Source organism: Falco biarmicus, chromosome 4, assembly GCF_023638135.1.
Source record: "Falco biarmicus isolate bFalBia1 chromosome 4, bFalBia1.pri, whole genome shotgun sequence".
NCBI classification, from domain to species: Eukaryota; Metazoa; Chordata; class Aves; order Falconiformes; family Falconidae; genus Falco; species Falco biarmicus.
This window is the reverse complement of record NC_079291.1, coordinates 25528114-25554995: the sequence shown is the minus strand read 5'-3', so window position 1 is coordinate 25554995 and position 26882 is coordinate 25528114. Positions and strand designations below refer to the sequence as shown.

General features: G+C 38.8%; 1 protein-coding gene across 10 annotated transcripts in view; it reads right to left on the bottom strand.

The window, feature by feature from the left end:
- The window catches only part of EZH2 (enhancer of zeste 2 polycomb repressive complex 2 subunit), a 52258-nt gene that overhangs the window by 4976 nt on the left and 20400 nt on the right, over positions 1 to 26882 (bottom strand). For 6 of the 10 annotated variants that reach the window (XM_056338651.1, XM_056338641.1, XM_056338640.1 and 3 more), the window contains 12 exons: positions 25379 to 25502; positions 24704 to 24832; positions 21647 to 21763; positions 20210 to 20348; positions 17900 to 18043; positions 17256 to 17358; positions 16512 to 16675; positions 9757 to 9848; positions 8541 to 8781; positions 7952 to 8121; positions 7473 to 7567; positions 773 to 813 (listed from right to left, as the gene is read on the bottom strand). In XM_056338651.1, the coding sequence (XP_056194626.1) occupies positions 773 to 813; positions 7473 to 7567; positions 7952 to 8121; positions 8541 to 8781; positions 9757 to 9848; positions 16512 to 16675; positions 17256 to 17358; positions 17900 to 18043; positions 20210 to 20348; positions 21647 to 21763; positions 24704 to 24832; positions 25379 to 25495 (1552 nt within the window). In that variant the 5' untranslated portion in view covers positions 25496 to 25502. The remainder of the gene's footprint in view (positions 1 to 772; positions 814 to 7472; positions 7568 to 7951; positions 8122 to 8540; positions 8782 to 9756; positions 9849 to 16511; positions 16676 to 17255; positions 17359 to 17899; positions 18044 to 20209; positions 20349 to 21646; positions 21764 to 24703; positions 24833 to 25378; positions 25503 to 26882) is intronic. The other 4 variants (XM_056338644.1, XM_056338645.1, XM_056338646.1 and 1 more) reach the window with 4 other exon arrangements.

Here is a 26882-nt window from a genome sequence, read left to right as displayed (position 1 = left end):
CAGCAAAGTAAATTTGCTCCAATACCCAATGTAATTCTTACCCTAGAGCAACAGTCAACTTTCAAACAGACAGACTGGCAAAATAACACCTGGTCATTATACCACTGTGCTTTCCCAAATCAATTTTCCAATACAGACAATGCTAATGTTTTATAGGCAAGGAGGGACTATTGGGGGCAAGTTTAGAGCTTTACCTAACGAGCAGCTAGGAGAATTCAGTGCTATGTAAATTACACATGCTGTTAATACTCCTGAGCTTGTGTTGTGTTTGCATGTATTTGTAAAAATGCTCAAGTTAGCAATCAGCAACCAAAAAAGGACACACACACAAACTCATCAATTATTTATGTTGCTAGAAGTCCCAACCACTCTCGACAAATTTTCAGATAACTATTTCTAAAATAAACTGGTTTTTTAAAAAAACAAATGCCGCTTTTTACTGCAGCTCCTATTGTTAATAACATTTTTATCTGTACTTCAATGAGGCCATACTGAAAAGATTGCAAATTCAGCCTCCTCCCCTTTTCATTCAATTATACAGAGTTCTTCGAGTTACATAACCCAAACAGTACCTTTTTGTCCCTACAATATCTGTAATGAGAGCTTACTTTTTTTCTTTTTATTCCCCCTATAATCTGTAGCTCCCCATGAAATGTATATAATGGCCTAACATTAGGAAGAAAAAGAACCCAAAACCCCAAAAAACAAAACCAAAAATGCAATAGTAGGATCTTAAAAATTCAGGACATAAATTGAATGGAAAGATGCTAACCCTTTTTCAGCTGTATCTTTCTGCAATGAGCAGCCCACAACCTGCAAAAACACAAAACAAACACAAAAAGGTTGACAGGAACTCCTCCTGCAGTGGGCTGGGAAAGGGAGCTGCACCCACACTTGAATGAAAACGGGAAAGCCGCTGGTACTGTGAACACCTGCGAGCTGCACACCAACCAGAAGTGGTTGCAGCAGAACCACCCTGTCCCAGGCTCCTGCAGCTGACAAGATCGACGCTCCACCGGCTGCTCCCTCCCCCTCCCCATACGATTCTGCTAGTCCCAGAATTGTACAGGCGAGCAGCCCCCCCCCCCGCCTCCAGCCCAGGCTAAAGAGATGCTTAAATGCAGATGGCCTTGAAAGAAAACCTGCAAAGAGGAGGCTGCTGGAGCTACTTCTAAGCAGGCAGCAGCAGCATTGGAAGGAAGGATGTGGAATTGCAGATAGGGAGGAACATGTCTAAATGGGGGAGTGAAGGTCTGTCACATTGTACCACATTGGTGGCTTCCCAGAGATCGCAGCCAGGTAACAACCTTCATGTGCTGAGCTCCCAAGTGTATAAGAGCAGGGATCGCATCTGTCTGGCACAGCCACATTGATGCAGCCTCAGATTTCTTCTGGTTGGATGGACTTTTCCCAGTTTGTTCTACCCACTGGTACTGTGCTAAGCCTCTTCCCTTCTACTTCAAAGTCTGTACGCCTTCATGTCCTTAGGGTTTTCCTCCAGTGTCCTTTTTCCCCATTAGCTTTGCTAAGCACTCCATTTGCAGGAAACAGTGTTTTTATTGTGTGGTTGTTTGTTGGGTTTTGTTTGTTTTTAATAACATCATGCTTTTGGTTACGGTAACATATCTCACTATAAAGTTCTTGCAAGTTACAATTACCCCTTTTATTTTGTATCCATGTCAGATTGCAAGTTCTTAGTGCAGGAAATGTCTACTAATCCTTGAAAAGCTGTGTCACACACAATTGAGCAAAAACACCTGTCTTGACCTTTGGTACCAAAAAAGAAAACCAGACTTAAATTTCAGTAGCCTTAAAATTAAAAGGAAAAATCAGTAGGTTTAGTTTTACTTCAAATCTATGCATTTTAGTTAGCACTTGAATTTCAGTGAACAAACTGTAAGAAATTTAGAAAGCTTATACTTCTTGAGCTTTCTTAGTGTATGATCTAGCAATGTTAAGAGAATATGGGAGAAGCCTCATTCCCTGACCAAAGAATACACTGCTAGCTGCACCTAGCAACCTCATTTTCTGGGCAGATGTACTTAGCAGTCCAAAATACTGGTGAACACTATACTCAAAAATCCCCAGCACAGGACACTTAGAAAGCTATCCTGCCTTTCAGTGAATACAACACTCAGAAAAATGTATCTCCTGCTGTAACTACTTAAATAGAACTTTTTAACTGCTACTTCTTTCATAAAAGCATGGTATCAACTTCTACTTTAACTGAATGATGTGCTGGCCCCACCACCACATACAAACACTTTGTGTAAACAAGGTTCTTTGTGCAATTGCCCTTTCAAAGCTTTCTAACTTAAGTCAGACTGAAGTGCTCAACAGCCAGCTCGGCACCCCCACAGGTTAGGAGCCCACAGAAGCAGGCTTGTCCAGGTAACTGAGGCTGAGGGAAAGGAACAAGCCCAAAGACTAATCAGTGTTACAGAGCACTATAATGAATAGATAACGTTCCTATTAAGTATGACTCGTTCTAGAAAAAAAGGCTACCAACATTTATTTATGAATTATGAGATGCTGACTCTTTGAAGACAGTTCCTATATAACTGAAAGAAGGAAAACAGTTTTGACTTATACTACTGTAAGGCACATCAAACTGCTTTTCTTTTTTGTCTGGCTGGTATTCAGCAAATGTAACACATACCGTATTTTTGAACAGCTCTTTCACAGAAGTTTGTCTGTCAGCCCAAGACAGTAAGACCTGGCATACCAATCCCTTAAAAGCTTTCTGTGGACAGACTTCTTCAAACCTCATTTCATTAGCAATTAGTATGATTTCTCCCCCACACCCCAGGTAAGCACTATCTTAATACTTTAAAAGTAAAATGCCACTTGCTGACTAGTTGCCAGCTGAGACTTCTTGGTTTCCATGGGAAAGTATAGACTGTATAGACAAGGTTACCTGAATATGACAAGGATTGCCACCATCAATAAAACATTAATACTAACAACTCAAACCAAATAGAGAATTGAACACGTTGCCACACATGGCAAAGGCTTAGCCACTCTTGTAACAGAGAGTGGTCTCACAGGAGGGAGAGAACCTAGCAAGAAAGGAGCTGGAGACACCAAGTACAAGCATGAATTGTGGTGAATGACAGAAAACACCATGAAGTAAGCTGCCAACACTGACCAGTTCAACAGAAGGTTTGATTAGCACAATTTCGGCTTGTAACTTTCAAAAACTGCCACAAAGCACGGCAAATTAATGCAGAAAGCTGAAGCCTGAATGAGTATCATACTAAAGGTGGACTAATTGATCTATCTGCCCTATAATCTGCTATCTTAACCAGAAACAAGAGGCAAGATGTGGTCCCATGCACCAAGAAGCAAAGGTAATGAAAAGACAGAAAGCTGAGAAAGCCCTCACAACTTGAAGCTTCATAAAAAAAAAAAAAAAAAAAAAAAAAAAAGGCAAATTGAAAAGTCAGTAGCAGATTTCCAAGCAGGTGGATTTGTACATCTGGCTGCTGACATCTGCAGGATAGCCAGCTTAGAAAACAAGTGTTTCCAGAAGCATTACGATCAGAGCTGTCAAAAATATTGTTCTTCTCTGCTAACAACCTACTAGGTTTTGCCAGAGTTTTAAGGAGGCACTACTATCATCAGGCAGCAGAAACACATTCTTTGGAAAAAGCTACACTCACATTTCTTTCTCTGCACAGGGATACTCTGCTACCAGAAACAGCACTGAAATTCAAAATACGTGCCAATTATGTCAATATATGTAGTTAAGTCTTTGTAGTGATTGATATTTCTGGCATCACTCAAAGACTTCTCTTCAGTCTCCTAAATCCTATTTTATCCACAGCCTCCCTGCCACTCTAAGACACAGCCTTCCAACCAGGTGGGACATAACAATCCATGTCAATGCCTCAGCTGCACCTTTTGCCTGGTAACAGTAAAACTTTAAATCCCTATAAAAAGGCACCCAGAACTCTAGGCAGAGCCACATAAGCTGTTCAATACAGGCATACTGAGCAACCAGCTCATAGTCCAGGAGAAAACAGTGACTTGCTGCTCCACTTAGAAGTGCACAAACCTATGGAGCCGAATGGGACCCACCCACCGAGCTGGCGGAGGAGCTTGCCAAGCCCCTTTCCATCATTTATCAGCAGTTCTGGCTAACCAGGGAGGTCCCAGCAGACTGGAGGTTAGCCAGTGTGACACTCAACAACAAGAAGGGCTGGAGGAGGATCCAGGGAACTGCAGCCCTGTCAGCCTGACCTCAGTGCCAGGGAAGGTTACAGAGCAGATCACCCTGAGTGCCATCACAAGGCATGTGCAGGACAGCCGGGGGTCAGGCCCAGCCAGGACGGGTTTATGAATGCCAGGCCCTGCCTGATGAACCTGGTCTCCTTCTACAACAAGATGACCCACCCAGTGGACGAGGCAGTGTCTACCTGGGCACTGACACCATCTCCCACAGCATCTCCTGGAGAACCTGGCTGCTCCTGTCCGGGCCAGGGCACTCTGCATGGGGTTAGGAGCTGCCTGGAGGGCCGAGCCCAGAGCGCAGTGGGGAATGGAGCTCCATCCCACTGGCGCCGGGCACAGGGGGTGTCCCCAGGGCTCGGTGGCAGGGCCAGTCCTGATCAACATCTTCACCGATGGTGCAGACAAGGGGATGGAGCACACCCTCCATCAGTTGGCAGCGGACACCAAGCTGGGCAGGAGCGTTGATCTGCTGGGGGGCAGAGGGCTCTGCAGGGGCTGGGCAGGCCAGGCCAAGGGCCCGAGGCCAGTGGCGTGAGGGTCACAAGGGCTTGGTGCTGGGCCCTGCCCTGGGTCACACCAGCCCCAGGAGCTGCAGGTGAGGGGCAGGGGCTGGGGAGCTGCCGGTGGGAAAGGGCCTGGGCGGTGGCCAGCAGCATCCTGGCCTGTAACAGAAACAGCGTGGCCAGCAGGGCCAGGGCAGTGCCCATCCCCCTGTAAGCCGCACTGGTGGGGCTGCTCCTGGAATCCTGTGTTCAGTGTTGGGCCCCTCACTGCAAGAAAGACACAGAGGGGCTGGAGCATGTCCAGAGATGGGCAGGGGGCTGGGGAAGGGGCTGGGGCACAAGGCTGATGGGGAGCAGCTGAGGGAGCTGGGGGGATTCAGCCTGGAGAGAAGGCGGCTCAGGGGGGACCTTCTTGCTCTTTACAACTGCCTGACAGGGGCTGTAGGCGGGGGGGGGCGGTGGTCCCTTCTCCCAGGTAACAAGCGACAGAACAAGAGGAAACAACCTCAAATTGCATCAGGGGAGGTTTAGATTGGACATTAGGAGACATTTCTTCACTGAAAGGGTGCTCAAGCACTGGGACAGGCTGCCCAGGGAGGTGGTGGAATCAACATTCCTGAAGGTGTTCAAAAAAATGCATAAATGTGGTGCTTAGGGATACTGTTTAGTGGTGGACTTGGCAGTCCTCGATTAACAGTTGGTCTTAACCTTAAAGGTCTTTTCCAACCTAAATGATACTATGGGCACCAAGATTGCATGGGAAATAGGTAAAGTCTTGTAAGCAAATCTGCTATCAAATCAGTTACAAGAGGGCATTAAAAGCAGCCTTCTGCTGCTGCTCTTCTCTGGCGTGAGTGCTGCTTTTGCTCAAAGGCTGTTTGCCACACATACACACGGAAAACCTGTGGACCAGGTTCACAGTGGAAAAGCGCAAACAGGACAGAAGGGCCTTCCTGGCTCTAGGGCTGAATTTACTCCAGGAGTAAACAAATTCAACTCAAAGAAATATAAGAAAAGACTTCCAGGTGGTTTTCCCAATTGCTAGTTGCAGGACATCTTTAGGGAGTGCTCAGATTACAGTAGTATGTAGGCGGGCTAAAAGGTTTTCCTGTCTTAAAAGCCTACTGCACATAGAAGAATGGAGACAGCTTGATTGCCACATATTCTGTGAAATCAAATTAAAAAAAAATAATCTCCTTCCTTCAGTGAGAGTTAAAAGAATTAAAAGGCATTTCAGAACTAAATGGCTAGCATAAAAGTTTTTATATTGGCAACTAGTAAGAACAAAACATCAAGAAACCCCCTAAAATGATATGTGATTTTATTTACTTGGGGAAAAAAAACCTACTCAATAAAAAAAAAAAAAAAGTCTCAAACTCCTCCAAAACAATGTCAGCCTGGTAACCACACAATCCATTTCAGCTTCAAAATGCATTTGAGTCTTATAGTTGCTCTTTTCAAACAGATGTAGTGGCATCATTTTCATAGCTATTTGCAAGAATCTGAAAGCAAGCTAATTCCCAAATGCATATTCCAAACTTGCACTATGGCTACTAACTCCAGATTCAAACACACAAGCCCATGAAATGCCCCAAAACTTGAAAACTGTGCCTAGAGCATTAAATCAATAGTTTTGCTGAAAACAGAATCTCTTCCAGATGCTTGCTGAATCTTTTCCTAGCTCACATCAGCTGCCTCTATGCTACAAAGCAGAAACATTCTACTCCACATCAACAGTATCTCTGAGCCAGTATCAAGAATTTCACTAAGCCTGAAAATAATAAACAGACAAGCTAAGACAAGAATTGATGGGAGAAGAACTGGAAGAACAAACTTAGGGAAAATAAGGAAAGCTAAAGGGAGAAATGGGAAACTTCATGGAAAAAAAGTGTACTTATTGCTTGCAGAAAGAAATGTTCTCACTAGTTTTCAGTTAGCTTTTTACCTCCCACGTTTTTACCCCTGGAAATAAAAATAATCAATGCAGGGTCGCATTTTCAAACCTCAGGATTCTCAAAGAAAAATGCATTTCACTGACAGTAGCCACCAAGTTTACAATTTCAACAGAAATTGTTTCAGGTGGTCTTTGGGGCTCCAGCAAAAAGCTTGATTTTGACCTTCGTTGTAGCTTCACTTCAAATAATAACTTGTTAACCTATTTTTTCAGCTGGAGTTCTAGTTGATAATGAAGCTGGGGTGCTACAAAGGAACATTCAGTCTCTCAAAGAAAAAAAAAAAAAGGCAATCCTACTAGTTTGCTACATTTTTCCTTGTCATCTGAATCTTAATGTAATACACTTCACCATAAAACCCCCATAAGTTTTAATTTACAAAATACCATATAACGATTATTGAATCCCATTATAACATTTTTAAATGTACTGCTTATTGCTGTAAACAAAATTATACCACAATATCTTGAATTTTATAACAAGCTGTGTAGAGTATTTCTAATCTAAACTTAGTTTGACGACTTGCAACAATACACCTACAAGAATGTGGCTGTTAAAGAGGTTAAAAAGAAGGGAGAGGGGAAGAGAAGAGGAAGGTTATAATTGCCAATGTGGTAAGACTTTTGTCTGAAACCAAACCACCTTTTTGTTTTATTGCTGCAAGTTTTGGTTTGGGAAGCAAAAGTAGAAGAGTTGCGTGACTTTTCCTCTAAAATACTTTCTGTTCTTATCCCCTGTATCTTCAATTTATTGTTATGCTAAGGTTATTTAGTAACAGATTTACCTGTGTTTCCTTTTCTTCTTTCTGGGAGGAGTATCAACATCTTCAGCAGGGACTGGAGCAATAATACTAGATTCCTTTACTCTAAACTCATACACCTAACAAGAGATACCATAATACATCCACGATAAATCTCTCACTAGTAGAAGGTTGCTCATTTTCTAAGTTAGTATGATTTCCTCCAACCAACAACTTACAGATTATATCCAGCCATAGTCTCTTTTCAATACATTTAAAAGTTGATTATTTTTGTCATTTAAGAACAGATAGTCTAATTTAAACCTCCTGTCAATGTAATTTAAAAACAGTTTTAAAACTAACTTTTATATATTTGTGGCATGAATTCTGGATCATAGCATTCTTGGGAAAACCAAGAAAAAGAATTCATTTTCTGTTTTGGTAATCAATACTAGTATTTCTATACTTCAGTTTTAAAAGTAAAATGCTATCTATCATCCCTAGTAAGTAGATTCCCTTCTTACCTGCCTGCATGTTTTGGTCCCAATCAGTCTGGCAATTGCACAGAAGTTGTCATAGTAGGTGCCAATAAGAACTCTAAACATAGAGGCTTCTGCACCACTCCATTCCACATTCTCTGGGGGCTCAATATTTGGCTTCATCTTTATCGGTGTTTGACACCTAGAATTTGCTTCTGTAATAAATTGAGAGTATGGGTCAATGTAAGGCTATGTTTCAAAAACTTTACACAGCCCTTAAAAATGGCAAATTACTAACTGTAGTTAAAATATCCCAGGTTTTTGTTGTTTCTTATTTAAGTGCCACACAAAACAGCAATTTTCACATACCTCTTAACGAAGGTAAAAATTAGGTAACAGTAGCTATTGAAATTATATGATCTCACCTCTATAAAGAAATCTAGACAATCTGGAAGTTTTCTTATAGGGTCCTATTTGATTAAACTCGTATTATTACTCAGTCTTTTCACTCAGTTCCATACATGCCAAATACCTGGTTTCTACAATCGCATGGCCCAACCTTTTGCTTATTTTATTATTTTTATCCTCTCAAGCACTGTAGCTAATTGAATAAAGAAGCATTGACTAGCCTTACCAGAGGAACTGGATGTTTCATCTTTCTTTTCTTCTTCTTCTTTATCATTGTTTTCTCCTCCAGTTTCAGTTCCAGCTTCTCTATCGCTATCTGTGTCTTTTGATTCCAATACATTTATTGTCGGCGTGCTGGGTCTGCTGGTGTTGTTTGGAAGCCTTCCCCTTCGGCGGCCACCTGGGCGCTTTGGTGGTGTCTTTATACGCTCAGCAGTCAAGGCAGCTGCAAATTCCTTTGCACCTTCCTAAACACAAAACATGCAAATTTTCAGTAAAGGAATTAGAAAGTGTTTTCACCTATGATCAGGGACTGAGGGAGAACACATTCTACCTGAATGCTGTATAACTGCATTATTCTACAAATTAATCATGCACACACAAATTTGAGTTAAATGTACTTTAACCATGAGCATATGTACTTTTGATGCTATCGTGAAAAAAATCTGCATTTACTTATGAAGTACTTATGTCGGTATTTCAGTTATACTTTTGTTTTGGCTACCAAAGGAAAAATAATTCCATAGGAAGTTCCTATCTTCCTAGATGACAGAAAAGGAATGAGAATTTCCCACAGAGGATATCCTTCAAAATACAATACTTCTTGTAAGTGGCGCTTAAACAATACACATTCTGCACTTTTTTAAAATGCAATCAATCACTCATGATTTTTCACTCATAATTGTTTTCTAGTGGAAAGGGGTATGACAACACATAGCAAGTTTTTAAATTGGAAAATTACATGGTTTCTCGTATTAAAAAAATCAGGGGATGTATGAGGGAGATTCGAAATTACATTACTAAGGATTTCACCTTATTAATTTCCATCCTTTGTTTCTTAACAGCACAAATACTGGATGGAATTCGCCTCCAGCAAACTAAAAAAAACTTTATAATGTTTACTTGTGATGCAACTTGCGAAACAGCTAAGTCTGTAGTTTTTTGACAAGACCAGACACAATAGCAGCAATGTTTTATTAGGTGATAATAATCCTTCTTCCCTACAAATATCAGGCTACATCTAATAAGAGCTAAAACTATTCCTACTTAGGTGATTGAAAGTTAACTTCTTTCACACAAACTGAAGATAAGATCATAGACTGCGAGTAGCCCACAAGGATATGCAGTATCATAGATCCAGCATGTTCTTACACTAAGTGTAGCTTGCTATATTGCAGCTAGCGCTAGCACTTAGTGAATTCTAACATATGAAATTATCTTACCAGATGTTGATAACAGTGCGGTCCACAAGGCTTATTATCTAATGCTGTTTCTGTATTCTTTCGTTTATAAGTATTAGGAGTTGCATGGAATGCTGTTAAATCAAAACATCACATTTGTAAGCTTTAATACAAAAAATACATTAAATACCTAACCTCAAACAGTATCTAAAACACAAGGTTTACCAAGACTTCACTAAAATCAGAATAAAAATGATAACAAATGGAAAAAAAAAACCTGCAAAATAAACCCCGTCTAGTGACATCTGACTTACCACTTTAACACACAGAGACAGCACAGGGGTAAGTTTCACATATGCCCGTTTACATCAGTGAAGATATCACCACATTTGTTTCATGTATCAAGGAAGACTTACTATATCTCCTTTCCCCACAAACAGAACAGACTTTACTTCTGTTACCGTATTAAAAAGAATTATTCAGGGCTTCACCTAATAATGTGTGATCATCTCTCAATGCATAAAATTCAGGTGTTCAATTTCTATCTTGTCAAAAAATCCAACCCCACATACTTTGGAAAAGTAATAGACCCACTTTTCCTTCTTGTTAGTGAGAAGGACGCACAAGCGATTTTACTCTATTAGTTTATCAGCACTCCAACTAAGCTGTCAGGTGATAAGAGTTCAGTTCCTACATCCCAGCTGCAGGGTAAAAATAAGTTAGCATCGCACAGTCACTATGGATCAGAACAACGACAATTAAGTCTGCGACTTGCAGAGAAGTGTCTGCTCATGTACCTGACAGACTGTATAGCTCTGTATAAGCTGCAGAAGGGTGACTCTGAATGGAGCAGAGCCAGGCACATTACAGATGCAACACAAGCACCTTCATAACAGCATGGCAGTTTCCTACACATTCCTTTAGCCAGAGCTCATCTCTACCAACTTTCTGCCCGAGCCATCCCTGCCTCACAGCAGGATGTTTTCAGAGACTGACTTTCCCGGCTTTGCTGAAGTCTTGGGAACTCTTTCATATCCCTTACTGTCCTGGTTCCGGCTGGGATAGAGTTAATCTTCTTAGTAGCTGGTGCACTGCTGTGTTTTGGATTTAGGATAAGAATAATGTTGATAACACATTGAAGTTTTAGTAGTTGCTAAGCACTGTTTACACTAACTCAAGGACTTTTCAGCTTCTCATACCACCCCACCAGCAAGTAGGCTGGCAGGGACAAGAAGCTGGGAGGAGACACAGCCAGGACAGCTGACCCAAACTGGCCAAAGTGATATTCCATACCATATGACATCATGCTCAGTATATAAATTAGGGAGAAAGCTGGCTGGAGGCCACTGCTCGGGAACTGGCTGGGCATCAGTTGACAGGTGGCAAGCAATTGCATTGTGTGTCACCTTGTTTTATGCATTCTAATTCTTTTATCATTATTTTCCCTTCCATTTCTGTCCTATTAAACTGTCTTTATCTCAACCATGAATTTCACTTTCCCCCCATCCCACTGGGGTGGGGGTGGGGAGCGAGCAGGCAGCTGTGTGGTGTTTAGCTACCTGCTGGGTTAAACCACACTACCTTAACTGAAGCCTGGAAAACATGCAGCTAGATTCTCACCAGAACTCACATACTCATGTTTCCAGATTATACTAGGAGCTTTTTGAAATACCATGCTTAGTTTTCTGCAATTCTCTTTTAAAAGAAATTTCTTCATTCTCAAGGAACAAAATTTTCTGGGTTTAATATACAGATATCTATCTATCTATCAATAGTTTTCCCCCCTAAAAAGTATACAACTGCAAGGAACAAAACTGGAGAATGCACTCAAGTTAAAAAAAACAAAGCAAAAAACCAACAAAAAAAAAACCACCAACACTCAGTGCTACCTGTGGGCTTCCTAACGCTACAAAAGACACCAATCTGAAAATGCATGATTCCCAAGCACTTCAAAAGCACTTACGCTGTGGTTTTACCACAGTTCAAGCTAGGCAACCATAACTAGCAGTTAAGTTTTTCAACACTCAGTGAATAAGAAGTGCTAATGTTCAAACTGAAAGAAGAAATCCCTCTCCTCTATCCCCTATTAATCTGTAAGGGCTGTTCTGTACCAACCCACACACATCTTTCTCCTTCAACAAGCCACCACCATAGGCTTTCCTACTCATCTGGTTTCTAGACCGATTTCTAAACAAGGCTTCTCTTCGTAATAGTCCACTACACTTTCAAGACTGAACCTTTTGAATGCAGTCCCTTCCCTTTTAAAGAATGTGGGCACAGCTCACGTAGGCCTTCACAGAAAGTTTTTAAAAGCAAATCTCATTTCAGTGATCTGGTTTGCAGCATAGCTTCACAAACACTTGTTTTGGCACCAGTGGGGAAGGTGACCAGTCGTGGTGAGCACTTTAAGAGAGCTTCTCTGATGAAACCACTCATCTTGGAACCATCACTTCATGCTCCCCTCCCATAATGGCGATCAAATCATAAATTGTACAATGCCTGTATTAATGACAGGAGCACATGGGAACCTCAAGGAAGCAATGTATTCTTCCAAAGCTTTCTTAAAAAGCTATAAACAATAGAAAAGTATCACTAATTAAATATTGCATCACTTTCTCCAGAGAAATATATTACATTTTATAAATCAGAAAACAAAAAAGCTTTGATTTTCCATGTATGATATATAGATACATAAAAATTATTTACAAGAAAGTACAGAAATGTAAATTGTGCTTATTATTGCTATCAGCACTCTTTCTTCACCCACATTCCAGTTAAAAGCTTTTACATGGTATGTCACTTCTCATATGTTTTACATATCGTTGAAGTGTTCATACATTCTGTAGGTAAAATATGTTAAATAACAAAGAAACCTTGCAATGTAATTACAAGTTATTCTACCTTATCCCAGATTTTTAGAAAGGAAGAGATGATGGCTGCTCCCCACCCAAAAGTGGAGGGGAAAACCCCCACATTTTTCAACACTGCATCTTTAAATTTGCACAGTATACCATTTCATTCATTCAGGGTTTTGGGTTTGGTGGGGGTTTTTTGGTTGTTTTTTTGGTTTTTTCTCATGTAACTGTTTTACCCTCTCTCCATACCACAAGGAAAATAATTTTGCAATGACACAAAAAAAACCCCATTAAATCATTTGCAAGCCATGATCTGTATCAGACTGCTGCAATTCACAGAAATCAAAACTATTCTTTTTACATTGCTTGCAGATGCAAACACTCTCTCAATTTCATCTGTGCAAGGTCCTAAAATGAGGTTGGGTTTTTTAAATTGTTTGCCTTTAGATGATGAAGAAATGTTTAGTTTGAAATGCAGTGAAACAAATCAACATTTGACTTCTTAAATCAGCGAGACCTCAAAAATATGCTTTATCTGGTACTCCATATTCGAATCATATATCTTGTATCCCACTATTTCAAAAACACTCAACATAGTGTAGTACTGATAATTATAGTCAGAATCTACCACTGCTGTTGTGAGGTAATTTTTGGAAGGCTTGTTACAAAGAAAAGACCCAAGAAAAACATAAAAATGCTTGTATAGCTGTATTATGAATCTTGCAAATATCAGCAGTGAATTATTTACAAAAAAATCAAAGACGACTTTGTAGAATTTCCTAAATAACTAAACTCTGTATTTCTTCAATAATCTCCTTAAGAAAGTCATTCTAAAACTGCTTCACTGAGCATGTTTTCTGTCTTTGAGATTTATTACCTGCCTCATCCCCAGTGGGCTCAATTCTCATATTTTTCATAATGTGAAAGTACACAGGCAACAGTTTAGCCTGAAATGTACATTTGCTTCACAGTCAAGCTATTTGGGAAATTCTCCCTACCTGATATTTTTCCTTCTTCTAAATTCTTTGTTAGTCCAGACATTTAGGCATAATTCCTTGCTGTCAGCAAATGAAGTCGGTACACAAGTTTTTTCAGTAATGTCATCACCTGCACATAAAGGGATTGCCAGGTCGTCAAGGGGACTTGACACGTAAAAATCTAATGATAACTTTTCTAATATTTAACTCAAATGTTCTAGAACAGAGATTTGAAACGCCATAAAATAAGGCTAATCTTAACAAAAATGGATTCCAAGAGGGGGAATTACAAAAATCAAACCCAGACCTAATAGAATTCCTGGTTGGTTTTTTTTTTTTTTTTATTCTCTATGCCTTCTCTGGAGATGTGCACCTTTTGAAGTACAAATCTGATCACTGCAGTCCACCATGCTACCAAAGTAATTCATCAAAAGTCATGTGCAGAAGCCAGAACACCATTCTATTTTTTAAAAAAGTTCAATTATTAAATTGTTGCAGAGAGACACTCAGCCTTCCAATAACCAGAGTAGTATTTTTTTTTGATGAGTTACTTATTCCCAGCAATGAGTCTGGTGGATTTTGACAATCTTAAAATTCCACAGAAAGCAAAAAGGTCATACAGCTGACACTGTCAGTTTTTAACAGATAACTTCTTAGCTCTAGACAGACACACAGAGAGACAGACACACAGAAAGAAAACAATCTCTTCCTTTGGTGTTACTATAGACAAAAGCAGAAGGAAGCAATGCATCCAAAGCAGTGACCAGTCATTGTAGAGGTGGGATTTAGGTATGTCTCAGGGAACAGGGTCTGAAGCATCAGTTTACTACATTCAGTGTGCAGTCTGAAGGCTACACAGTGAATGTGTAAATCAAGCTTCAAGAGATCCCTTTGCAACAATCAAGTATCAAACATAATTTTTATCAGTGACAATGCATGTGCTGCATAAACTCATGAAAAGCATTATCATAACTGGTAATTTCACACTCCATCTTGACACAAAAGTACATCTTTAATGCCTCCACGGTGGAAGCGTTATTCTTCCTTCTTTCTGCTATGGCCCTGAAAACTTGATGAGATGACGTAAGGTTTGGGCCTTTTTAAGTACTAAGTATGGTTTAAAAATGAAGCCTTGGACATGGAACACTTTGGAAAGAATATTGACTTGTTTAAGGCACTTATCAAAAAATCACCAGCGAAAAGAACTTGAGTTGGTGCCTCAAAACCATGGACTGCTAATACCAGGTTCCCCAGAGTAACAAGTAACAAAATGTGGTCTGTGGATCCTTTCAGTTCTACTTCTAACAATCTGCAAAAATGACGATGAAAGGCAAATCTATATAAACTATGTAAGTAATCAAATATGTGTGTATTGTAGAGGAGCACATATCTTCACTAGAAAACTCCCACAAGTTTATAAAATTAGTGAGAAAAATGGCCTAAACCCACTGCTGCATAAGTACCTAAAGCCTTCTGGGGTGCTACAAGAAAAAGTTTGTTCTCACTATGTCTGGACAATGCTTTCTTGTTGACTTAAAAACCAAAATCCTTTTGAAGAAGTAAAACCAGACTGACACTCAATCTCCTTGATAGACTATTCAGAGTGTCAAGAACTCATTAAACCACTGCCAGATGAATGCATTTGCCAAGAGGTAGCATACAGCTTTGCTTCCCTGTCCTACAGACTAAGGCTGCACTCAATGCTTCTTGGAATGAGTCATCTAAGCGACTAAGATAATCCTAAACAAAACCTACAGCTTCACAGAACACACCATGTTGAAGCTGGCTGGACAAGGCAGCAAGCTGCAGAAACTTACTGTTCTTAAACATTATTCAGAAGCAAGAGCTTCTTTCTTTGTATTTTCAGGCAAGACCTGCCAACAGAATGCAAGAAAGTGAAACCAACAGACCTAACTCCAAAAGCCACAAATACTGAAGAAACTAGGAACAGGAAAAGCTTCCCCTCTCCCCACCATCTGAGAACAACCCCAGTTCCTCCTGAAACTGAAAGGCAACTAAGGGATACTACAAAGCAGCAGCACTGTGTAAAACCTTCAGTGTGAAGTACAAATACAGGCAGACTGCATGTGTGCTGGATGAGGAGCTGCTGACAAAGCGCAAAGGTTTCCCAACAAACATGCATGCACACTCACAGTGGGACATGCAAATAAACAGTTAAGTCAAAAGAGAATTAATTTGAAATAGAAGGCATCATAGTATTAACTGCAAGTCAAAACCATTTCACATTTGACTGTTAGGTTCCCTTTACATTTGGCTCAGTTGTCAGAGAAAACTGTCTCAAGTAGCACTTCAGAGTCTCTCTTACTCTTCAGACCTTGCAAATGGAAACGAGCTTCATTGCCAATGCTCTTGTTAAATCCTGCCCCCAAAAGAATGGGGCAACATGAAAACAATTCACTGGAAAGCATACCGCAATTTCTAAAACTCAACTGTCAGAAACAATTCTTCTTCAAATCACCAGGTGCATGTGAAGTGGCTAGAAAGTAACCCGAGAGAATAAGAGTTGGATATTCATTCTCCCTGCCGGAAAATTAAGCCAGTCTGATGAATAACTGTGTATTTTTATGGAGAAAAATATTCCATTCTCCATGCACAAACTGAGAAAGTGTAACACAAAAACAGCAGTAGAAAACAACATAGTTTTCTTGAAGACTATAAAAAGAGAAGTAACATTATAGGTTGGTCCAAGCCAGGAATTCTATATGAATTCCTAAATGCAAAAAGGATAACAAACTACCCCAAACAGGTGCATTCAGGTTTCTGAGGTGTAGTTTTCACTGCAAAATGATGTCAGTATGGACAGGTTGTTCTAGTAAACTTTAGCGATATTCTTGCTTTCATTTTTCTTCTCTCTCCTTCCTCCTGTATTGCATCTCATGGTACTTTTAGGTTTCCTGACTTGCAAAAAATAGAAGATATACAAGCACACTATAACTGTACTTACGATGTAAGAAGCAATCATACTTAAAACAGCGTCTACAGAAGAGTGTGTGAAAAGAGTGCAGGCTTTGCTCCCTCTGAACAGATTTAGCATTTGGTCCATCTATGTTTGGTGTGCATTCAGGAGGAAGAGCTCCAGGAAGCTGCTGCTCAGTGAGTTCTTTGTATCTTAAAAGAAAGAAATAGAAGTTATTTACTCAGTATATTTTAAAAAAGTAATTTCTGATTCCAGTACCGCTCTGCATTTTCAGTGACAAGTTAAAAAAATATATTAAGAAATACGTGCCAGCTAGAAATGTTAATCTGTCAATGATGCAACAAGTTATTAGTGCCATACTCATTGATACAAATGTGAAATTGGCTAGGAAAGAATGCATTTACTTTCTGGGCCGTCATCTCCTCATATACATTACTCACTATTACTCGCTAACTCCAATAAGGAGACTTTTATTTTTTTTTCTAACAGAAGCTGTTATTTTACCACCTCAAAAACCCAATGTGGATTATTAAACACATACAAGCCCCCAGTATTTTCAGTAGTTTGAAAGGAAGGCTAATAAACACCTCTGTATTGTTTGACTCTGTGGGAACAGCCAATTTCCTTCAAGTAGCACTTGCAGAAGTTACACAATTGCCACAGAACCTAGATGCAAAGGGGACCATTCCTAATCAAAAAGTATTTAATGAAGCGAAGGAATCTTTGTTTCATAAAGCAACACAGCAATATATCTTAAGGAATACTTCTTACTTCTCTTTCAATTCTTCGGCTGTACCCTTGTCTGGAAACATTGAGGAAATGGCTTCAAATATCTTGTCAGAAGGAAATCTTCGAGGTGGGTGGCTTTCTTTCTCTGTCAAAGAAGCAAAAAATTTGGAAAGCAAAAAAAATTATATTTCTGCTCCTTCGCTACTTCAAGGAGGTGTTCAGAGAAAGGGGGACTTCGCCAAAATCCTAATAAAAAAAGAAGCAAAGGTTTTTATTTCTAAGTTACAGACAACTTAAACTGCATTAAGTGATCTTTCCTGCTGAGAGAACTCCACTAGTAAAATTTGGAGAAACCATTATTTCACCAGCAGATGGAGATGGCAATTCAGAACCGCCTACTTTAGAATGGTATTTCATTTTCTGAGTACCAAAGCATTTATTAGACAGATCTTGACTGATTTTTGGAGCATTTCACTGTCTCAGTATGCAGATAAACAAAAACCGGCAGAAGTGCCTTTCATAGTATTATCTGTACAACTCCTGAACTAAATGGAAAAGGAAATGATGAAGAAAATTATGCTACTTTAGACCTGAAAACTGTCTAGTAGAAGGGTTTGAACAAATTTATCGAGTCATTAAGGAAAAGGGGTATTGTTTTAATTTCTAAAGTCTGCAGACAGACATACCCATCCTGTTACCTTCCCGATCTTTTTGCTTGTCATCTCTTTCATCAGGATTGTCATCTCCATCATCATCATCTTCATCATCACTATATTGACCAAGTGCATTGACCAGCTCAACAAATATTTCATCATTGATAAATCCACATTCTGAAATTCAGCAAAATTGGGAGTGAACATAAAAGCACAAGGTGTATATGAAGTATTCTTAATCCTCCCTATACCTGAATTATGGCCAATGCTGTAGTTTATGAATAACAGTCCTGTATTTTTCATGTCTTAGTTTCAAGTTATGAACTGAGAAGAGTTAAAAATACTCAGTATTTATTTCTTAGACTGACAACAGGGGAACTTGTTGAAACTTTTCTTTTCCTGACTCACTGTGCTTCATACCAGCAGACATAAATAAATCTCTCTTCCTTGGAAGATAAAATTACTTACTAGCTAGACGATTTAAGAGATTTTATGCCAGAATCCCAATTCCAACACGGTTGAGTTAAGCCAGCCTGGAAATGCATGCAAACAGTCTATGAAGCTATCCTTGGATAGCTAGGGAATCTCCAGAGAGATTTTTTTGGTTGGTAGTTCCATAGCATCCACTTCCCCACTACAGACCCCACTGGCAAGCTGATAAAAAAGAAAACAGTTATATTTTAAAAAATCAAGAGAAAACTGAAGGATACAATGCTGCATATATCTGCTTATTAGCTTAGATTCTGCTGTAAAATTCAGAGGGCAGCGCAGACAATACGGCATTTCTGCAGAGAGGAACATCGTAGTTAGCGTTGACAGAGACTGCTGCTGTTTTTCAAAAAATAACTGTGAACTGAGTGAGGACTGTAGTGCCAATCACCATCCTTTTGAACCTAGCCTGGGATTGGATGTCAAACAATAACTTGAAGGAAACTAATAGTTTTATTCCTAAATAGACAAGGCATGGTACTTCATTTGGATGTTTTAAACACAGCTTAACATACACAAGTTAGTACTGAATTTCTCTTCCAAAAGTGCAATTACAGAGCTAGCTGACAATCCTGACTCCTGCATGGGAATGCCTCTGGATTTCAGATTCCCACAGCACTTACATTTAATTACAGTCACACAAGAATACTAGTTACTGGGAGACTAAAAAAAAAATAAAAATAAATCTTTCTGCTTTTGACATATAGTTTTGAAGGAACTATAACAGTAATTGTCGTCATAAACTTGAACCTCAAGACTACGAAACAAGATTAATTTTAAATCTAGACTGATTTAATAATAAATGAAATCAATATTTCATTTACTAGTAACGTCACTATTTTGACATAACGCGTTCTCCGACAGGGATGTCAGCAATCCGTAAATCTGTACAAATATCCAAAGGCAAAACCCCATGTAACAGTTCATGTTCCTCATGAAATATAATGTCCTTAGGATAGCTGGTGCCTTTAACACGACTGAGGTAGGATTGAGTAGCATTTATTACTGAGTCGCAAGCTTAACCTCCATGAGTGGCATACAATGTACTCAAAAGATGTAGTTCTCTCTCTCAGTCACTCCAGCATTAACAGGAATATAAGCAATTTTAAGAAATAATTCCCCATTTGGGCAAAGGCAGGTGGGTGGATAATGTTTCTGTGAAGGGGAAAGCAGTGTAGTCAGAGAAACCTTCACAACTGTAAAGTTCAGGCTTGTATAAGCCAGTTCTGAGTGGATACGTAGAGCAAGTGAAAGGTTGCTACTTCACTGAGACTTTTGCAAACTAAGAGATAGATGACATCGCATCTAGTCCCCACACAAAGTAAGAGGTAAACTACACCAAACAATATACATAGCGTACCAACAGAGGGATACAACTTTGCTCTATATGCTGACTTATAGAAAAGAGGTTTCTAAATAGCTAATAACTTCCTTAAAGGAAAAAAAATCCAAAACCACAAGAGGTTATTCTATCGAATTGCATCCACAAGTGTTGTCATTACCAGAGTTTTGCATAATTCTGCCACTTTCTGCTAGGCAGGACAGGTAGGGACATTATATTCCAAAGCTCCAAACATAAATTTGAAGACTTCTCCACATTGCAACTAGGCATTATGATGAATCACTCTATAGACCAGGGAAAAAGTCAATGTGTTTAATTTCTCCATACTATTACCTTAATACTTTGCAGCGTTATGAAAATGCAAATCAATATACTTAGATAAGGAAGTCTGTTATACCCCAATGTTTACACAAGGCATGGATTCTAGGGATAATACTGTAACAATCAAGCATCAGGCCTTAACAAGCAACACTGACAACAATTATTTATGTAGAAAGAAGTGATTAGTATACCTGCGTCTTTGGGCTCACCTCTGTCTCCATGCACTTTCCCATCATAGTTCTTGATCAGTTCTTCAATAAAGGTACCATCCTGGTCAAGCACTTCATCTCCCATGTATGGAATGTTATGTAGAACAGTTTCATCCTCTACCTGATAGCAACAGTTACAATCAAACAATTTAAAATTGCATTTTCAGTTGACCATTTCTGCATTGCTATTTTCACAATCTACAAATGCCTAGCTATCACAGTTAGCTAACTAGCTTCACTGCTTTAGCACATTTACCATTAACTACATTAATAAAATAAAACCCTCATCTGTGTTCAACAATTTTTTTCTCTAGCAGTGACTGGCTCAACATAGCGACACTAGCTCCTAGCACGAAGGTTAGCAGGGTGTTTCCAAAAGGCTTCTACTATTGAAACACAGTAAGCTACCTAGCTTTGGGAAGCCTGCCTTTGCCAAGTTCATTCTCCCGTCCTTGGTTCTCTTCCACAGTAACGTGCAATGGAAATCACCCCTGCATTGCTTTGCCAGAGATAAGAAAAAACAACATAAAGACTCTAAATCTAAAGTTCTCTAAAGAGCAAGCACAGAAACATGCCTTATAATTTAATCTGAACTCCGCTGTTGATTTTTTTTTTGTCTGCATGTAGACTAAATGCATTAATACTCCCACATTTTATCAGTAGAATCTGCAGACCTTGATACTCAGATATATATTCCAATACCACAGAAGAATTGTGGTTTCTGTTGTTAAGAAAATAAACTTTCCTGCTGATTCTGCAGGATTCTGCAGCAGCGCGAAATACCCAACCACTGATGAATTGAAAGCACATACAAAAGCGTGTGGAAGAACTCTGTACCTACACTGATAAAACTGGTTACTTAAATCACTCTGCTATGATTATTATCATAATAACCAGTGAGCAAAGATGATCATATACAAAATGATGTGACAAAGATTTGTAATAAGCTAAGCTTTTCAAGTCAGTCAAATACCTACATCAGAAATCTAACATTATGGCTTCTACATACAGTGAAGCTAATTAGAAAAGGCTATAATCAGTTACTATACAAGAAGGACCATTATGCGGGGAGACTATTTCAGGATTAAGTCCTCTATTACATAAGGATTACTATATGCTACAGGTATGCTGGTCAATTGGTCATCTGAATTAAATAACCTTGGGGTCACTTTACAGCAAGGTTTTAGAGATACTCAGGTTAACGAGGACAAAGGTTTAGTTTGCAATCAAAGTTACTTTTTTTTTTTCCCCAAAAAAAATTTTTTTCAGGGGAGCCTATTTCTAATCATTAGTGCCTTATTACCAACACCAAAAAGACAGGGAACGTTAACGGGCAACAGTTTTTTGTTGGTTTATTTCTAAAATTACCCCCTCCCTTTTCTCCATACATTTCTCCTCCCAGCACTTTTCTAAACTTACCATAAAATTCTGTTGAAGGGGAGACCAAGAATACATTATAGGCACAGAAGCAACGGCATTGAGAGTCTTCAGTGGGATGACTTGTTTTGGAAAATCTATGTCACTGGTAACGGAGCACTGAAATAAGAGGTTGAAGTTACACTTACACAGCAACACCAGGAAAAAAAAAAAAAAAAAAAAAAAAAAAATCACAGGACACTCTACAATGCAAAAAATTCAAAGTGTTTGTCAAAATTAGCCTTATCAGCCTTTGAAAAATGCATTAGATTTTTATGGCGTAATAGTAAGAAGAGGTTTAGCAGGAAAAAAAAGACACAAGAATTATTTCTATGTCAATACCTTTACTAAATAGATGGTGATAGTTCTTTTTCCACATAGTAAGTGGCTGTGATAGTATTTTACTCAAGACTATACAATATACAAAAGAAAATATGTTTGGTATCGCAAAACAGTTGCCTGTACATTGATGTTAAGGGTATTTACTCAAGCCATCAGAAAGGCTACTGAATTCCCCTGGCTTCAGATCAATACACTGCAGAAATCATATTACTTATGTTTAAAAATAATAATAAATTTTACTTTAATGCCAGCAAGACATCTTATGGAAATAAACACTCCATATGTCTTGCTAATTCCAGCGCCGTTTCTCCATAATTGTCTGTTTATCCTATCCTCCAGCCTTTGATTATGTTCACCACTCAAAACTGAAAAATGAAAATTAACCCTAAATATGCAACTCTGGACATGTCAATGACTTTTTTCAGCTACAGGGCTTCCTTTTTGGGTTTTTTTGAGATTCAGAGTTTTATGTAGCCTCCAAAAGATAAACATGCCACAGAAATACAGACAACTTCTAGATTATTCTTGCATCTATTGAACGGTTAACAGACACAGATCAACTTTTCTCAAATACTTGGACAGCAGTACGAAGAACTCTGAAAAAAGTTACAAACAAAAGCAAGACAGGAACATACAAAGCTAGGGAAAGTACAATAAAGAGGATTTGGAGGTAGGTAAAACAAAGTTTAGAACAGCTATCATAGCTACCTGAAAGGAAAAAAGGAAGTGGAGACAAAAGATCTTTCTCCTTTCCAGAAGGGAAAGATGAACAGAGCTTCACATTTCTAAAGAAATACACAAAGTAATGTAACAAACAGTATACAGAGACAGTACCCCGGTAGAATGACACAAGCCAGATTTATTTATTTTCTTTTTAATCTGCAGCAAATGAAGTTAGATTTCTGCTGTGTATATCAATACTCAAGATATTGACAAGACTGTCCTATGCCAGTCCTTTATTCACATTTCAGGTTAACACTTAGTTTTCCAGTTAGCAGCCATCCAGCACATTTTCCATGTCTTTTTAAAAAAATACAAAATTAAAAAAATAATTACTTTTATCTTTGGAACTAGAAGTCTCAGGCTGATAAACGAGCTATGTCAAAACGACTGGAAGTGTTTGGTACGAAGTCTCAGTTACGTTGCCCAATTGTTTTGGTACGGAACTCAGCTTGATGCTTATTAGGCCAACACAGGACACGTTATGGTCTCTGGTTGATGATGACTGGACTAGCCATTAGAGAAAACCTGTATCACCAGCGATGCCCTGCAGTCTTCAAACACATGAAGGCTCTCACAAAACCTTTCCATCAGGTCACTAAACTTCTAGCCAGTGTCCTATGCAACTCTAAAAAAATTCAGCATATTAAAAAAAAAAAAAAAAACAACAAAAAAAAAAGATTTTTAAAGTAATCTTTTAAAAACCCCACCATTTCTGTGTCTCACTTCTCTCATTATAAATTACGGCAATCTTAAATCAAGCATTAAGATTTCTGATTCACGAGACAGAGACTGGATTTGAATGCAGTAATTAGTGTGCTCTATCTATTCAGGCAGGAAATCAATTCAGGCAGGAAATTAACATAAAAGAATAGTGAATCGAGCTAAAAAAAAAAAGCAGCAACAAGAAAGAAGAACAGTGAGGAACGATCTTTTACTAACAAAAAAAAGGTGAAAATTGGATGTGTACCTGTGTCAATTATTATCAGATGTTCCAATCCTACAATGCCATATAATAGGTATAGAACTGTACATCAGTAATTGCATATTCAATCATGTTTAAAACAAAACACTCAGGCAAAGGTCCTTGCTTGTTTGCATCTGACCATGCATGCACACAAATGGACCTCTGTGACACACACACACACAGTTTCCAACTGAAATTTTAGGAAAAGGAAAATCTGACAAATTTCCTTGAAGATAAAGTGTTTTGTTTTCTTTTTTTTTAACCTATTGACAGTAAAGTCTTTTCATTCTCATCCTACTGAAAACAGCTAGCTTTTCAGATTATTACATGTGGAACATGTTCAAACTGGCTTAGTTTGGAGAAGTGTCTAAAAAGCAACTGAGAAAGAAGATAAATTAACTTAAGCTGAATACAGAAAGTTGAAGTAGGTTTAAAGCACTGAGCTACCAACGTGAAAGCCAGTTTAGGCGCTCAAATTGCATCACAAACATGGAAGTGTTTTCTTCAAATTTAGCATCCAGCCAGCTTGTGCAACACAAGCTTGCATCAACTCAACTTTAAGTCCTTTTAGCACACCTCTGTGGTTCAATGACTTCAATTAATCTAAAAGACTTCATCAAGTGGGTATGTTCATAGCTTTCATGTGCTTTAACTCAGTAAGAGCCAAAGTACCACCAGGTGTCAACTTAAATAGGTACAAGATTAAACTCCCAATATGAGCGAGTCAAACCAGTTTGATTAAAGGATGCTGAGGTATGATCCGGTATCAGAAAAAAAGAAGTTTCACTTTTGTGTGTCATTCAAAGCTAGGTAGCCTGCTACATATTTATTGCTTTCCAGAAGCCAGATGATTGAAGTAAATAATAAATTCTTTAAAAGATTTGTATGAAAAATATTTATCTGCCAAGTCATAGCATGCTGCAAAAAAAACCAAAAACAAAACAAAAAAAAAACAGTCAACTTTCCAGTAATAAAACAAAAACGTGCTAACAACCTTGTAAGCGAAATTACCACAACACATGTTAACCAACCTCCCTGGTCCCGCGCAATGAGCTCACAGAAGTCATGATGTGAACAGGCTGTATCCTACGTTGTTTCCACTCTTGATTTAAGATTTCAGTTCTTTCCAGTATCTTCTGACGATTAGAATTAAACATACTCTAAAAATTAATCACAATTGTAAACATTACAAATAAATCAAAGACTCTAAATTCACCTGCTAGCATCATAAGGCATTACAACATTTACTAAAAAAAAAAGCCAAAAAACCAAAAAAACCAAACAAAGCACGATAGGATTAAAAGAAAAGTGCTCAAAACTCAACAATGCAAATTTTGTTTAGATGTCAGAGAGGGTCAATGTAATTCATTGTCCCTTTCTTTGACTCAAACCATGTCCTCGTGTTTAGAGGCTCAGAGATTTAGCATGGAATTAAATTCTACTTGGAATTATAAAGAGTATGTGGCTAAAGAAATTGCTGTACTTGCTCTCCACAGTCTCTTCTGATACTTAGCATACCTGATTCAATCACATAGAATATATCATACCTGTTCATCAGATCACAGAGTTAAGACAAGTTTTCAGTATGTTGACAAGTTCATTACTTAAATTGTTACTGCAGGTGTTAACTGCAGGACAACTCCTACTTCAGAAGAAAATAAATTTTTGTATCATTTTTTAAGCAATAGAACTGAAAGATAACATACCTTTACTTCATCTGCACGTCGGAACCTCTTGAGCTGCCTCAGTCTCATATATTCTGATTTCACACGTTTTCGCCAACAAATTGGTCCCTTCTCAGATTTTTTTCCGGTTTGACCCATGATTATCCTACAAGAAACATCATGTTAACATTACCAGATCTGACACTGTTGCTTACAGAGGAAGTCAAAGTAGGATAGAAACATTCCTTTAATACCTTTCATATCCAACTCCTTTCATTCCTTTCAATCAGACACTTGCAATACCATCCCAATCCAACAACAAAAACAATTAAAATAGACACCAGAAAACAGTAATTTTAATCACAAATCAGCAGGACCCTTCACATTTGCTTTAAGCACTTCTAACGCCTCTACACAGGAAGGTACCTAATGGATTTAAAGGGGTGAAGCGGAACAGATCAAGATTCCCACTGCAATGCTACACACTGGAATCCTTGCAAGCAGTCATGTAAATAAACTTCTGGGCAGCTGTGTTCATGGCAGACAAACCTTTGCCTCCTTGCAGGAGTGGTCCTCTTCAGTAAGATACCAACTCCTAAAATAGGCTTCTGGAGTTGATTGCAAGTGCTAAGAGGTACCCAAGTACAGTCCTCCTACCCAGCCACTCAAATGTCAAAAAGTTCTAGAAAATTCAGACATTAAGAGTTTTCAAACAGAGTAAGAGGCCTTGCTTTTTTCTCAAGTATTCTACAAAAACCTAAACTGTCCAGCTGACTGCAAATAGGATGCTGATTCCACTTTTACTGATCACCATCCTAGTACCAAGTGCTTCATTTTTATGCTACAGGACTGCTGGCAATCAAGTTGTATTTTTACATTACAATCCAAATGTGTTGCTAGAATATGCCAATCTGCTCAGCGTTTTTCAAAATCAAGGACCGTATGCTGTGACTATGCTGGCAATGACTATTTTGACAGCATCCTGAAACAAAACCACTACACTGAAGACTGGCTTCCTCTCAAGAGTTGCTCTGTAACAACCTACAGTATTTCCCTGAATAGCAATAGCAGTCACAATAGCCATCATGGACTGAATGGCTGAAATGTCCAGTTACCCAAGGTTAATACATTTTCAAACAAGCATAATCAATTTGAGCAGAAATAATTTCAGCCTTTCTAATTCTCAAGGTAGGTAAATGTGAACAGAGGTGTCCTCTTCAGGCTGGAGTTGAATGTCCAGTGCCAGCCCCTGCTCCGCACCACAGCTCCCCTGACAGTTGTGAGTACAGCTTTATCCAAATTATCAAGAGCTCCTCGCTGCTGTACATACAGCTCTATTTTCAGCGGTTTTGTACAGGTCAGACTTGAGTTCTATCAGACTTTACGATGATTGAGGGGGGAATCAATACAGAACCTGTTTATTCTCAGTAGTATGCCTTCATTTACACCACACATTTACATTGAACAAAAGTTATAGTCTATAAAAGCCTGACACCCATTTTTATGCAAGACATTATATTGTATTTTGTAAGAAAAATTGCCAGGT